The following is a 12966-nucleotide window of genomic DNA, read 5'->3' as shown; positions in this document are numbered from 1 at the left end:
AGAAAAAGAAACAAATCCAAAGTGCGATGTTTTTATTCACAAAGCACTTGTATCAACCTTTTCAATGGTTATACGATATGTATCAAAAAACAAAATTTTACTTTTTTCAAAATATTTTGTGCCCACATGAGAAGGGGAAAGGGGAGTGCTGTGATGGAGTAGAGTGAAGATAGGTGAAGATTTACACAGTATTACTTTTCTGAATGTTCAATATTCATATATACAATCCTGAGATGGTCCCCTCAAATCGGGGCCACGTGAAAAATCAGCACATGTCATTGCAATATTAGAAAACCAAACACCTAAAAAGAGCTGTAAAAATCCTGCTAGGCAATAGGAGTTGGTAGGTAAGGCGAAAGTAGTCTACGTTTCGACCCTTGATATGTAGGGAAAGTTGCCCTTACAGCGCGGGTCTTCTTCAGGACTGGGGGACGGTGGGCTAACCTCCTAGGGTTAAAAGAGTAAGAAAATTAACAGGGTCAAGGGTCTACAAAAGATCCCTAGTATGCCATAGCAGGGTGAACCCACTTGGCACAATGAAATAAAAATACATACAAGCGGCGAGGACTATTAAAACACTAAAGTGTTTCGACATATTAGGTAAACTCAATCCATGATTGAGATATCGGTTACTGACCAGGATTTAGCTTAAGGAAAAGAAATGTCTGCAGGCGTCTGGTCTGATCCAACCGACCGCGCGCCCCCAAACAGCTAGGCCACATCCCTTCTGAATGACCACACAAGCAAATCTAGTTTGAGTTTTTCTTGACCTTAGCCTCAAGGCTCCAGAACTCTTGTGTGGGCATAAAAACAAAACATAAATAGGAGGAGTACTTTAGTTCACCTCGGCCAGGGGTGATTACTCTGGGTCCTATGGTAGTCCATCATGTTTGTGCTCACTGTGCTAGTGCAGACAGGAAGGGACTATATGCAAATTAGCCTTGGTTCTGCTCCAGTAGGAACAGTCTAGCCTGAACTGCCTGCTATTATGACAAGCCACTAATTAACTGGTTCCGTGCTGATGACGGAACCGCTCCGTCATCAGCCGCGGTGGCGCTGTGCTGATGACGGAGCGGTTCCGTCATGGCCCGCCCGACGCGCCTGCGCGGCGCGTTCTTTTAAGCGGGCGTGGCCATGACGGAACCGCGCCGTCATGAGCACAGCTCAACCGCGGCTGCTGACGGAGCGGTTCTGTCACCAGCATGAGCCCGCTGCGCAGCCCCCCGCCCCTTAGCGCTGCGGCGGAATAGCCGCCGCAGCGAAGTGGTTAAGGCTTTCACCCTAATTTGTTCACTGGGAAAGGTTATGTCCAGTGCCAAGGGCCGTATCAGTTTATTAAGGAGAGTTATGACAAGGGCGTAGACATTATTATTTTTTGTGTAAAGCATTTGGTAAAGCTAATAAACCTTTTAGTGTGGGAGGACACTGTACTCATTAAAATGTTCTAGACAGCTATTTTGTTCCAAGGAATCTCACAGATTATTGTAGGATGTGAGGGTTTTGGGGTTACCAAACCCCGGTGACAAACCCTAGCATTGTAGAAGATTTTCACTGTAATAATTCTTGTAACAGCCTTGTAGGAGGGGGTTGTATTTCGTTTTTGTCACTTGTAACTTTATTTGTAATTTTATCACTGTATGTATGCCAGATGGTTCCATTGTGGGAAACTATATGCTCTATAGAGTTGCTTAGGGTGACCAAGTAATGATAATGGCTATAGGCCTCATTGGTTCACTTGGAGTCTGAGTTGCGTATTAATTGGATATTTTATTTTGAAAAGTTGTGGCATTGGCACCAGGCCTGGCTTATTTATTGTGAAAAGGATGTCTAAAAGGAATACACTTTTACGGGTGAGTTGTTAGTGCACTGTGTTGAAGGCTGGAGACAAACATTTTTCAGCATGAAGCCTCACAGATTGCTACATTAAACAAGGGTTTTCTTGTTGGTCTCCCACTCTGACAATCCCTGGGGGCTGAAATGTGCAATTTAATAATCTGTGTTGGGCCCCTTTGAGAGCAGTTGCTTATGGTTTTGCCAACAGCAGTTTTGTATATATTTATGACCGTATGCCTGAAGGTTGCTAGTCCATGCGGATGACACCCAGCTCCTTTTTACCTGGAGGGATACCGATAAATCCCCAGTCCAGGCTAAAAACGGTCTCACTGCAGTTTTTAAATGGTTGGCATCAGCTCAGCTTAACTGCAACGAGGATAAGTCAGAGGTTCTTCTATATGGATCTTTTCCTCCGCAGTTCAGAGAGGCTCTTTAGCCACAGACTACCCTCTACCCAGCTCTACGGGTCAGGCAGTCAAGAACTTGGGGATCTGGTTCAATGAGAATCTCTGGTTCTCCACACAAATAAAGAAATTAGCAGGCCAGTGCTATGGCACATTGAAATCTCTTAGTTCCTGCCTTTGCTACCTAGGGCAGCTAAGGAGATGGTCATCCGTGCATTGATTCTTACTCGCCTTGATTATGCTAACGCAGTGTACATCGGCATGCCAGGATACCAGTTGAAGAAACTCCAAGTTATACAAAATGCGGCGGCCATATCTTTGCTTAACATCCCTGGCAGATCGAGCGTAAAACAACACTTGCTTGATCTGCATTTGGCTTCCCGTGGCGCAACAAGTCAAATTCAAAACCCCTACTTTGGCCCATTCAGCCCTCCATGGATCTGGCCCGCTCTATCTTAAACGTTTTAGTTTCTATGCTCCACGAAGACATCTGAGTTCGGCCTCGCAATGTCTGGCAGTGATCCCCCGCGTTCGTCTTGCAAGAGTAGGAAGCCGCTCACTGTCTTTCAGGGCGGCAGTGGCGTGGGATTCCCTTCCATTCGAGTTGCGAAACACTCAAGATCCCAGACTGGTTAGGAAACAATTAAAAACGTTGCTGTTCACCTAAATTTGCAGTTGCTTTCAGCTCCTCACCATTTTTTTGGCTTCCACGCCAGGAAACTCTTGAGTAGCCGTGCGCAATATAAATGTATATAGCATAACATGACATGACATGCATAATGCAGAGGACCAGAGCTTCTTATAAGCCAGTGATTAAGCCTAAAGGTTGGATTTAGTTAATTTGGGAAAAGTTCTGCGGTGGTCGTTGGTCTGATCTTTTTATTCTGATAATTTTTTATGGATCCAGTAGGGCTGACTTCTTTGTTGTGAAGAGCACTTGTTAAAACCAGCCGCCCTATATATTAGTGGAATGGTTGCACTCTGTTTTTCAAGGATGCTCGTGTTGATCTCCCCACTTTGACAAATCTGGCGCCCAGATTATTTGCACAGTTTGAATCCGTGTTCAGCTCCTTTCAGAGGGGGTGTGTATTATTTTTCAACTATATTTTTGTACATATTTACAATTTTATGACTGTGTGCAGATGATTGCATTGTGGGACAGCTTAGACGCAATACAGTAAGGTTATAGGCCTGATTGGTTAATTGGCAACATTTATTTCAGATGTCATAGGTCGGATCTCTTATGAAAAGTTATGACAAAGACATATTTTAACTATTATCGTTTCTTTCAGCATTTTTTTGCCACGCATGAAATTGGGCAGTTTAACTGTTGCATTGTTTTTCAAAAACAGTGCGCGAGGCGAGTAATGCGCTTAATGCTTACCTGCTTCGACTGTCGCGAGGGGCAGCTCCGTGGCCATTCTGACTTCCTTGGGAGCTTAGTTGCTTTTACGGCGCATTGTAAATGAGAATGAAAATGCCTTGTATTTAACCCCTTCGGTGCTCATGACGGAACGGTTCCGTCATGAGCGTCGGTTGGCCTGTGCTCATGACGGAACCGTTCCGTCATGAGCCCGTTGGCTCATTAGAACCTTCAGCACAGCGCGAGAATTCGGGCCGCGCTGAAGAGGTTATGTTTTAAAACCCAAAACATAAATAGAAGGCATTGTCATTTACAATACCAATAGCTCAAAATCGTGTGCATTGCAAATGCTTGTTTTGGGGGGGAGGGGACTTTGGGGCGGGGCGGGGTTGGGGCTAAAGTGCCTCTTGGGTACTTCTCGGCATGAGGCCCCGCCCCCTCCTCACACGGTCAAGTCAAGTAAAGATTTGTATAGCGCACTACTCACCCAGAGGGTTTCAAGAAGCTTGAGGGGGGGTCGCTACCTATAAAATAGCCAAGTTTAGAGTTGTTTTCTGAAGGAGAGGTGGTTCTGTGTGAGGCGGAGGTGGGTGGGGAGAGAATTCCAGGTTTTGGCCGCTAAGTAGGAGAATGATCTTCCTCCCATGGTGGCTCTTCGAATGCGTGAAATTACAGCGAGGGCTTGATTGGACGATCGTAGTTGGCGGGTGGGGGTGTAGAATGTCAGGCGTGTGTTGAGGTATTTGGGTCCTAGGTCGTAGAGGGCTTTGTGTGCGTGGGTGAGGAGGCGGAACGTTATTCTCTTGTTGACGGGGAGCCAGTGAAGGTCTCTCAGGTGATCGGAGAAGTGATTGTGGCGGGGTCCGTCTAGGATGAGTCGGGCGGAGGCGTTCTGAATGCGTTGAAGTGAGATCTTGGCTCGGTTTGGCAGGTCTGTGATATTGTTTTGTGCGTTGTCGAGTAAATGCATCAAATTCAGTCTGTTGTATTGTGTCTTTCAGCGCAAATCGAGGTGATCCCGTGCAAGATCTGCGGGGACAAGTCTTCGGGGATCCACTATGGCGTCATCACCTGCGAGGGCTGCAAGGTATGCCACTCGCGCCTTCGCCGCTGGAGGGCGCCGTGCGACTGTACAGCTCACGGACACTTTATTTAAATGACTGCATCGCATGCTGAGCTCCCGTGATGGTCTGGCGTGTATCTGAGTATGTACAGCTGTTGAGTGCGTGTGTGATGCATGTTTCAGGAGTGTGACAGATATGTGCCCTGTGAGTATGTAGTGAGTGTGAGCGTCGTATGTCTCCTGCATGTGATGTATGTCGTGTGTGTGGTATGAGATGTGTGTGTATGTATATGTGTGTGTATATATATATATATCTCCAATGTGTGTGTGTGTGTGTGTGTGTGTGTCTGTGTCTACTGTGCGTGCCATCTATATGCCTGCTGCTTAGTGCCAGGTTGTTTTGTGAGCCGTCTGAGCACGGATGTGTGTGTGTGTGTGTGTGTGTGTGTGTGTGGTGTATATCAATTGTTGTGTGTGGCCGTGCGTGAGTGTGCGGTGATTTGCAGTGACTGAATTTCTGTTGTGGTGTTTGTATGTTTAGTTACGCCTCTGCACCACCCACCCTGCTTAATGTGTCAGGAGGCGACACAAAAACAGACCATGCACCTTTGAAACACAATAATTTGTCCAACCATTCGTTGTTGCAAAGCAGTGTTTTTTATTAAAAATATGTAGATTTGACATTGTAGGATGTGTGTGTATATCTCTACATGTATATTTAAATATAGCTATAGGGACACACATACATAGTCCGATGTAAAGATTTTAAAGACACACACAGACACACTTTTTAAAATTCACTGCTAGAGACACCACTGTGCGTGTTGTGTAAGTTGATGAGTGGGGAGAGAGAGGGAGAGGGAGAGGGAGAGGGAGAGAGACTGACTGACTGACTGACTGACTGTCTGTCTCGGAGATGCAGGGGTGTGGTCGCAAAATTATCTATGGTCCAGGGCGCCATGAACCCCTGCCCCACCGGCTAGCTGCTTGGCCTTCAAACAGATGGAACCTCACTTACACTTTTTAGTTTTCTAACTTCAACGGTTTCGGGTCGACAGCCTTTAATACAAACAATAGCGAGCTACTCACCGAAAAGCTCTTAAACTCCTCATCAAGGGAAGGAAGCGCTATATAAATGCAAACTTTTCCCCTCCTCTATCCCTCCACTATCCTTCTCAATCCAAATAACAAACTAACATACCCAAAACTCAAATTGTTTCATATTTCACTATACTAATTCACCACTAATCCTCTATGGGTTACGGAGTAGCGTGCTACTCCCTGAAAAAGCGCTTTGACGCATCGTCAGGGATAGTAAGCGCTATGTGAATGCAAATACAGTACAATAAGGTGAATGCCTTTTAACATTCCATAGCAGCAGTAGTGATTCGGTCATCTGCTCAAACAAATCCTTTCTTGTTTCTGCAGCCAGCAGGCATCCCAGTGTTCATTACTGTATGTGAAGGAGTCTGTGAGCTGGAAAGTTTACGCTTGCACCATGTTTGCATTGTATTTTCAGTCACTCCAGTACACGTGATCACATACAGGAGTGTCTCCATTTATAGAGGAGTGAAAGAGAACAGAAGGGAGGTAGATGGAGGTAGGAAAAGAGAGTGGGGCAGAGAGGAAGGGGATACTTGCAAAAATAGTTACGGAGAGATTGAATCGAGTGTTTGTATTGGTATGATACAAAATGTATGTATCAAAAAGAGAGGGGGGGACCAAGGAGCTTATAAGGTCCAGTGTCCGTGCTCCGAAAATCAATGTTTAAACAACAAGGAGGACAAAGTTCCTATGCCAGGGAGCAAAAAGTCACCCATGCATCGTGGTGCAAAAAGTCACCCATACTTAAAAAATTGAAAGAGAAAGAAAGGAAAAAGACAAAGGGGTATTCCTAGGTATGAAAGACCCAAAATTATGAGAGGGAAAGACATTGTGTTTCCTCTGTTGCCCTCACACACGATGCATGGGTGACTTTTTGCTCCCTGGCATATGATACAAAATGTGAAAATTAAGTAAGATGGGGGAGTGTGATAGTGACTAAGACTTCGATTGCTATGTAAAGAAAGACACCAGAGGTAGCTGATACAGTTTCTGCAAAAATAAACATTTGGGGCATTTTTGGCTTGCCCGTCTGTATGGTCCTTTTCTCAGTTGTCCATTTCACAGGGACGCATGTTTTTTACGGGTTGCAGTAGACTCACTTGTCCACTTTCACTGCTGAATTTTAAAATAATGTTGGGTGCAAGTGCTTGAGCCAAGGCTTCCTAACCACTTTGATTTACCATGGGCAGCATTCCATTCCATCGCTTTAGCAACTCTATCCCATTTCAGACAGAACTAACCATAAGCTAATCAGATGTCGCATCTGCCCGAAAGAAGACGTGCAACGGCCCCAGCTGGGCAATCTATCGTCTGCACCCCAAGAACCTTTTTTGATAGTCTTCTTTTTTGTTTCATGGATACTCATTTTGGAAGGTATTTTCCATTTTGAGATAGCACATGTGTATTTGTAAAGTGCACATTCACCCAGAAGTGCATTTTGGCACTGAATAACTAATTTTGTTACTCAACTCGATGGTACTCATTTTATCAACCTCAGAAGGATGAAAGTCTGGGTGGACCTGCCGGGATTTAAACCTGTGACCATGAGGTTGAACGCAGGCCCTACAATGGACACGTTAGTCCACTAAGCCACCAGACCCGGCATACTTGGGAGGTGAGTGTCTGGGGACTAAAACAACCAACATTGCTGAAAAACCTAGGCCCCCAGCTCACACCAATCACAAATGTTAAAAGAAGTGGAGGCAAACCTGGTGTAAGGCCCTGAATCGGCCATGTCCAGATATACCTCTTCCGGAGGTGGGCTATCCCTTTCCTCCCCTTAAAGTCCAATGTACCAGGTGTATCCCAAAAGTAAGACAATTTGGAGTAGCTTTAATTGAGCTGCGTGCAGTGTACAGAGGTCACAATTGAACAATGCTGGATACTGGCTTTTACCATACCTGATTTGACTCTAACTTTGCCAGACACTGGAATCAAGCTCTACGTTTGTGATTCCCGCTAGTGCTCTGAAGTACTCGAAAGTTTTCACTCCGCGCTTTATAAATGTTCTAAGTAAATAAATGTTGTGGATGGACGCTTCAACATTGGCATTTATGTCCAAAGCAGCACGCTTTAAGTGAAGAAGGCGGCGACTGAAAGCGGTCATTTTATATCATTGATATGTAGCTTGCACAGAGACCGGGGTGCAGTCAAGCAGTTCAGCTTTCAAATATGAAACTTGCACTTAACGTATGACAAATTTCCCAATGGACCAAATGTTGCCTGTGACTAGATCTTTGTAGCTTCCTTTGATACTATAGTCAGACCCAGTGGCGGCTCGCAGAGGTAATGCTGTGGGGCGGGACAGGGTGGGGGGTAGTGGAGTTGGCCATATGACGACAAGGAGTAAAGTAAGTAAATAAATAAATGAAACTATTTACCTTGCGCTTGCTGCATCGCCAACTCGGCGATGCAGCGAGCGCAAGGTAAGTAGTTTTATTTATTTACTTACTTTACTCCTTGCCGTCGTATGTCGGACTCCAGTACTCCCCACCCTGCCCCACACACCCCTGTCCTGCCCCACAGCATTACCTCTACGAGCCACCACTGGACTCAGACCTGAAAAATATGGGGCATTTAGGCTCAACCTAGTGCCCCAGTATTACATGCTATACATAAGAAAAACAACAGTGTTTGGGGAAACAAAATGTGTTAATCTATCTGTATAGGGTGCACGGATTGTACCACCTAAGGAATTCCAGATGCTCACACCCAGGCAGCCCTGCAGAGTGTGGAAGATGCATGCAGGCTTGTGGATGTGGGACTGACGTGCTTGGATATTAGATATGGACAAGACATTGGGTGTAAAAGGTATGTCCTAAAACAAAGAAATACAGAAGATGTCCTATATGAACAAAAATGGGAATCTTATGCTATTTCGGCAATAGAGGCATGCAAGTTTAGAGGTGTGTGAAACTGTGATTTCCCCTCCACCGCCCCAAAATTGCATGAAAATCCACAACATTGTGCTTTTAATTGAAAAGAGGTTTGACTAGATCTTGTGTGACTGTTTTTGTACACCAGGGCATACCTCACATAATAAAGTCACATGAGATATTGGCAGGAGAGTGGTTCAAGCAGAAACCTTCTGTAGCCGAGATATTTTCTTAACAAACTAGTCTCCGCTGTGCAAAAATTAGGCAAAATGACCTAATGCAGAATTTTGAGGAATTTCAGAAATTACAATTTCTCACAGGTCTAAAAATTATAGGCTAAAGATTGATGATCGCTGTGCTGGTGGTAGGACCAGACTGGATTCAAAATAAATTAAGAGGATTTCTATCGGGCGCATCCACCGCGGAGTGTGGGTGAGGTATTGGTTACGATGGCTGGAGATTTGGTGCATATGTGAAGGATGGTGTTTCTCAATGTTTCACTTGACCACTCCTCCTTTCTCTGTTTCCCTCCCAGGGATTTTTCCGGCGGAGTCAGCAGAACAATGCCACCTATTCCTGTTCTCGTCAGAGGAGCTGCCTGATCGACAGGACCAACCGCAACCGGTGCCAGCACTGTCGCCTGCAGAAGTGCTTGGCACTGGGCATGTCGCGCGATGGTGAGTCCACGGTGGTCAACGGGATTTAGATTCAACCTGAATGGTATACCGAGTTCCAATGCTCCTGGGCACAGTAGCAGTATGTCCCGGAAAGGCCAGGCTGCCAAAATATCTACTTTTCGACTTCGGACTAGTGTCTACCCATTTTGCATAACCTGCTTTTAGTGTCTTGAGTGTATGTATTAAGTATAAAAAAAAAACAACCCAAGTATTAGCCTAGTGCAAGACTATCGCAGCTCCACCCTACAGGCAAATCACAGCCACCCTCCTGTCTAAATTCTCCCAATTTCGCAATAAGACACCCAGCCTTGGACACTGATTAATGTCAACACTTGAGCAGTTTCCAAGCAGGGATTTTTGAGCACAGCGGGTAGCAGCAGCTTTTTGGTTACTATTAGTGTGTCTGTAGGGTGTTAAGTGCTTGGAAGTGACGGTGAGCTGCAGGTTAGGTTGAGGCTGTAGTAGTGTGGCCTCAAATACTGGAAGGGTTATGTATCTACTGGTTGTGCTCTGCATAGGAGGTTGGTTGGAGGAACATGGGTTTGGTGTCATCGGGGCCTATCAATGGAACAGGATGGCAACGAGCAGGTTAACATTAGGGTGCATTTGTGTAGATTTGTTTGTCTTAACCGCTGGAAGCTGGGCGTATGCGTGTCCCCTTTGGGGCACGCTGGCACAGGTCTAGGGACGGCGGTAATGGGCATGCTGTGTCAAAGGTTAGAGGGTATGGCATGACTTTATATGGGCATAGTACTGCTTGGGTCTGGCTCTCCAAGGCCTGAGTACTAAAAGGTCAGGGATGTCATGCCACATAATTGGATGGGTTGCGTAGGAATGTGTTTGTAGGAACCAGACTACACACACAGCGGCCTTACCGTGGGTTAAGGTCAGTTGAAATGGATAAGCCGGCATCGTAATCAAAGGGCATGGGCGTCCATCGGGTCAGGGTCTGGGTTTCTTGGGATGTCTCTGTAAGGCTCCAGTACTGGAATGGTGGGGTTGTTGTGGTACAGCACAAGGATGCGTTGGTAGGAAGTGTGGCTCACTGGTTAGAAGCGGCAGACCCTGAAGCAGAGGTCGGCCCGGGACCAGGATTCAATTCCCGACGCAGCAGGGTCTTGGATCAATGTCCGCGGACTCGATAATTCTCGCTTAGGTGCCTACGCTAACCATGGGTCCCACTCTGCAACTCTGGGCAATAGCTTGCTTAATCTCCACAACGGCCCCAGCAACGCCGGGGATGCCTGGCTTCACCTTGGGGTGCCCTCTCACAGGGAAAGCCAGGACGGGTTCCCCAGCGGTATACAGCGCCAGGACGCCACGTAACGAGGTAACAGTGCGCTTTACAAGTATACATACATTACACATTACATTACATTACAAGGCTTCAATATTGGAATGGCCGGTTTATTGTAGTAACATGTTAAAGCGGATTCTCAGAGCTGAGTTCCGGCACTCTGCTAGAATAAACCGCTTGCTATGTAAGGCCGGATTAAAGTGCAAATGGCCAGGTTTTGGAGAAGCAACTACAGGAGTATATTATTTTTGTTGCAAGCCATGATTGTGGCTGGGGACTGGTATGGCTAGGTTAAAGCCTTAGTCCAGCAGTGGCAATAGATGGCATGCGTTAGAATTGAGGTAAATCAGTACGGGGTGGGTTTTCTCCAGTACTAGAGTGGTGGAGTTTCCCCGGGTCAGAGTTAAGGTGAATTCCTATGGCTCCATGCGTGTTCCAGTACTGGAATGGCAGAGCCACTAAAGGGCAGTATTAGGGAGAATTGTTATACCTATTTGGTGATACATTAGTGGAACAGCCGAGGCGCTGTACCGCAACACTTGAGTGAACGGACACATGTCTCGAGTGTTCCTTTATGTGTAGTTGCAAAGTTGCAGCAGGTGAAAACCTTTCTGATTTGCTTTTTCTGTGCTTGTGCCCCATTACTTAAAGGGGAAAATGTCTTCTTGTCAAGAGGGGCAGATGCTATTCTGCTCTCCATGCCTCTGGTCCTTCAATCGTACTCTCAGCTAACCTTCCTTCTATCATTACAGCTGTGAAGTTTGGCCGAATGTCCAAGAAGCAGCGCGACAGCTTGTACGCAGAAGTTCAGAAACACCAGCAGTCCCAGGACCAAAGTGCCACCAAGGAAGATGGCGAAGGACTCAGCCGTGTCTACACCACCAGCGTCAGTAGCGTTCTCTCTGACCTCGATGACATCAGCACCTTCTCCGACGGGCTCCTCTTCGACTTCCCCCTCACCCCTGAAACCGGAAATTCCTACTACAGCCTTGACCTATTGACGTCGGCACAACCCTCCCCTGACCAGTCTAGCCTGGACCTCAATGACGTCAAAATGATCAAGCAGGAGTCCCGCTATGACCTGATGCTGCCTCCCGGCATCTTCAGCCACGGCCTGGAGGGTGAACAGCTGACCACGGATGAGTCGATAGGGGAAATCGGTCAGTACCAAAAAATGACGAGTAATACATGTCAACCTTTACTTATCATGTAAGAACCGGCATCCCTCAGTAAATGTATGTTAAAAGCTTTTCATGAATTTCCAGGGTCATGTTTCAGTAAAAGGTCTTCATCGAAATACACCCCTGTGCAATATGAATTGCCCCGCTCATCAGAGACGTCCCATTCTCCTGTCCTACTCAGATAGCAGGTCCAAACTGCATCTTCCATCTTGGAGAGACCCTTTGTTAGCCCAGAGGAAACCAACTTACTCAATGGGATCCTCCAGCCATTGTGATTGATTCTCATGGGATGTCTTGATTTGTTTAGTGGTTTTTGGTTACAGTAGGCATTCTTTTCAACTTGCTTCATCTACCCAAGGATCCTAGCAAGTCGTGGAGTCTTAGCTTCCATACTGGTTTACGTGGAATGTTCTTGCAAGACAAACCCCTTCCTTTATTTGGGTGCTGTAGAGGAAGTTGGGGTCATATTTAGCTTCGGATTGTCCCACCAAGGGCAGCAGGATTTGTTTTATACGGTGACTTGGCAGGATTCTTTTGCATCTACTTCATTTTGTCCATTCTCCCAATGTGTTCTTGAGGAGGATGGAAGAGGTGCAGATTGACCAGGATTTTTTAGTCCATCCTCTTTGTCGACACACCTCCCAGCATACATTCACTTACAAAGTGACCTATTTAGAAAAGAAAAATCTTATTGTGAACACATAGAAAAGAACTTTGATTGAGGTGACGAATCAGGATTGAAAAAACTAAAAACCCACACAACCTAGAATGTTCCGGTATGTGGTCTCAGTACGTCAAGCCAACATGCACTGAACAAAGCATGGCCATTTACTGAGGAAGGCACAGTTATATGGGTCAAATTTCCTTGAGAAATGTGAGTTACTTCCTTATTCGCCAGTCTTTCATGTGACCCTCAAATTTTTTTTAAATGTCTGAAATACACCACTACTTGCCCCAGCAGAAGATAGCAGATGTCCCAAAAAGTCATCAAAATGAGTGAGTTTATTAGAATTGGAAAGACCAATGTTCTCTGGCTTAGAGATGTTCATTAGAGATGTTCATTAGAGATGTTCATTAGAGATGTTCATTAGAGATGTGTATAGCATTTCATCTAACCCGGCACCGGGGGATGTTAAATGCACTATATTGATCTAAGGAGGTTCCATGT

At 45.8% G+C, this 12966-nt stretch overlaps 1 protein-coding gene across 1 annotated transcript in view; it reads left to right on the top strand.

Moving 5' to 3' along the window:
* Positions 1-12966, top strand: part of LOC144797580 (nuclear receptor ROR-beta-like) — a 118117-nt gene that overhangs the window by 72400 nt on the left and 32751 nt on the right. The window contains exons 2-4 of the mRNA XM_078668246.1: positions 4602-4687; positions 9179-9320; positions 11370-11777. Coding sequence (XP_078524372.1) covers positions 4602-4687; positions 9179-9320; positions 11370-11777 — 636 coding nt within the window. The remainder of the gene's footprint in view (positions 1-4601; positions 4688-9178; positions 9321-11369; positions 11778-12966) is intronic.

This window comes from Lissotriton helveticus, chromosome 12, assembly GCF_964261635.1.
Source record: "Lissotriton helveticus chromosome 12, aLisHel1.1, whole genome shotgun sequence".
In the NCBI taxonomy this organism is placed as follows: domain Eukaryota; kingdom Metazoa; phylum Chordata; class Amphibia; order Caudata; family Salamandridae; genus Lissotriton; species Lissotriton helveticus.
This window is presented reverse-complemented; position numbering and strand designations above follow the sequence as displayed.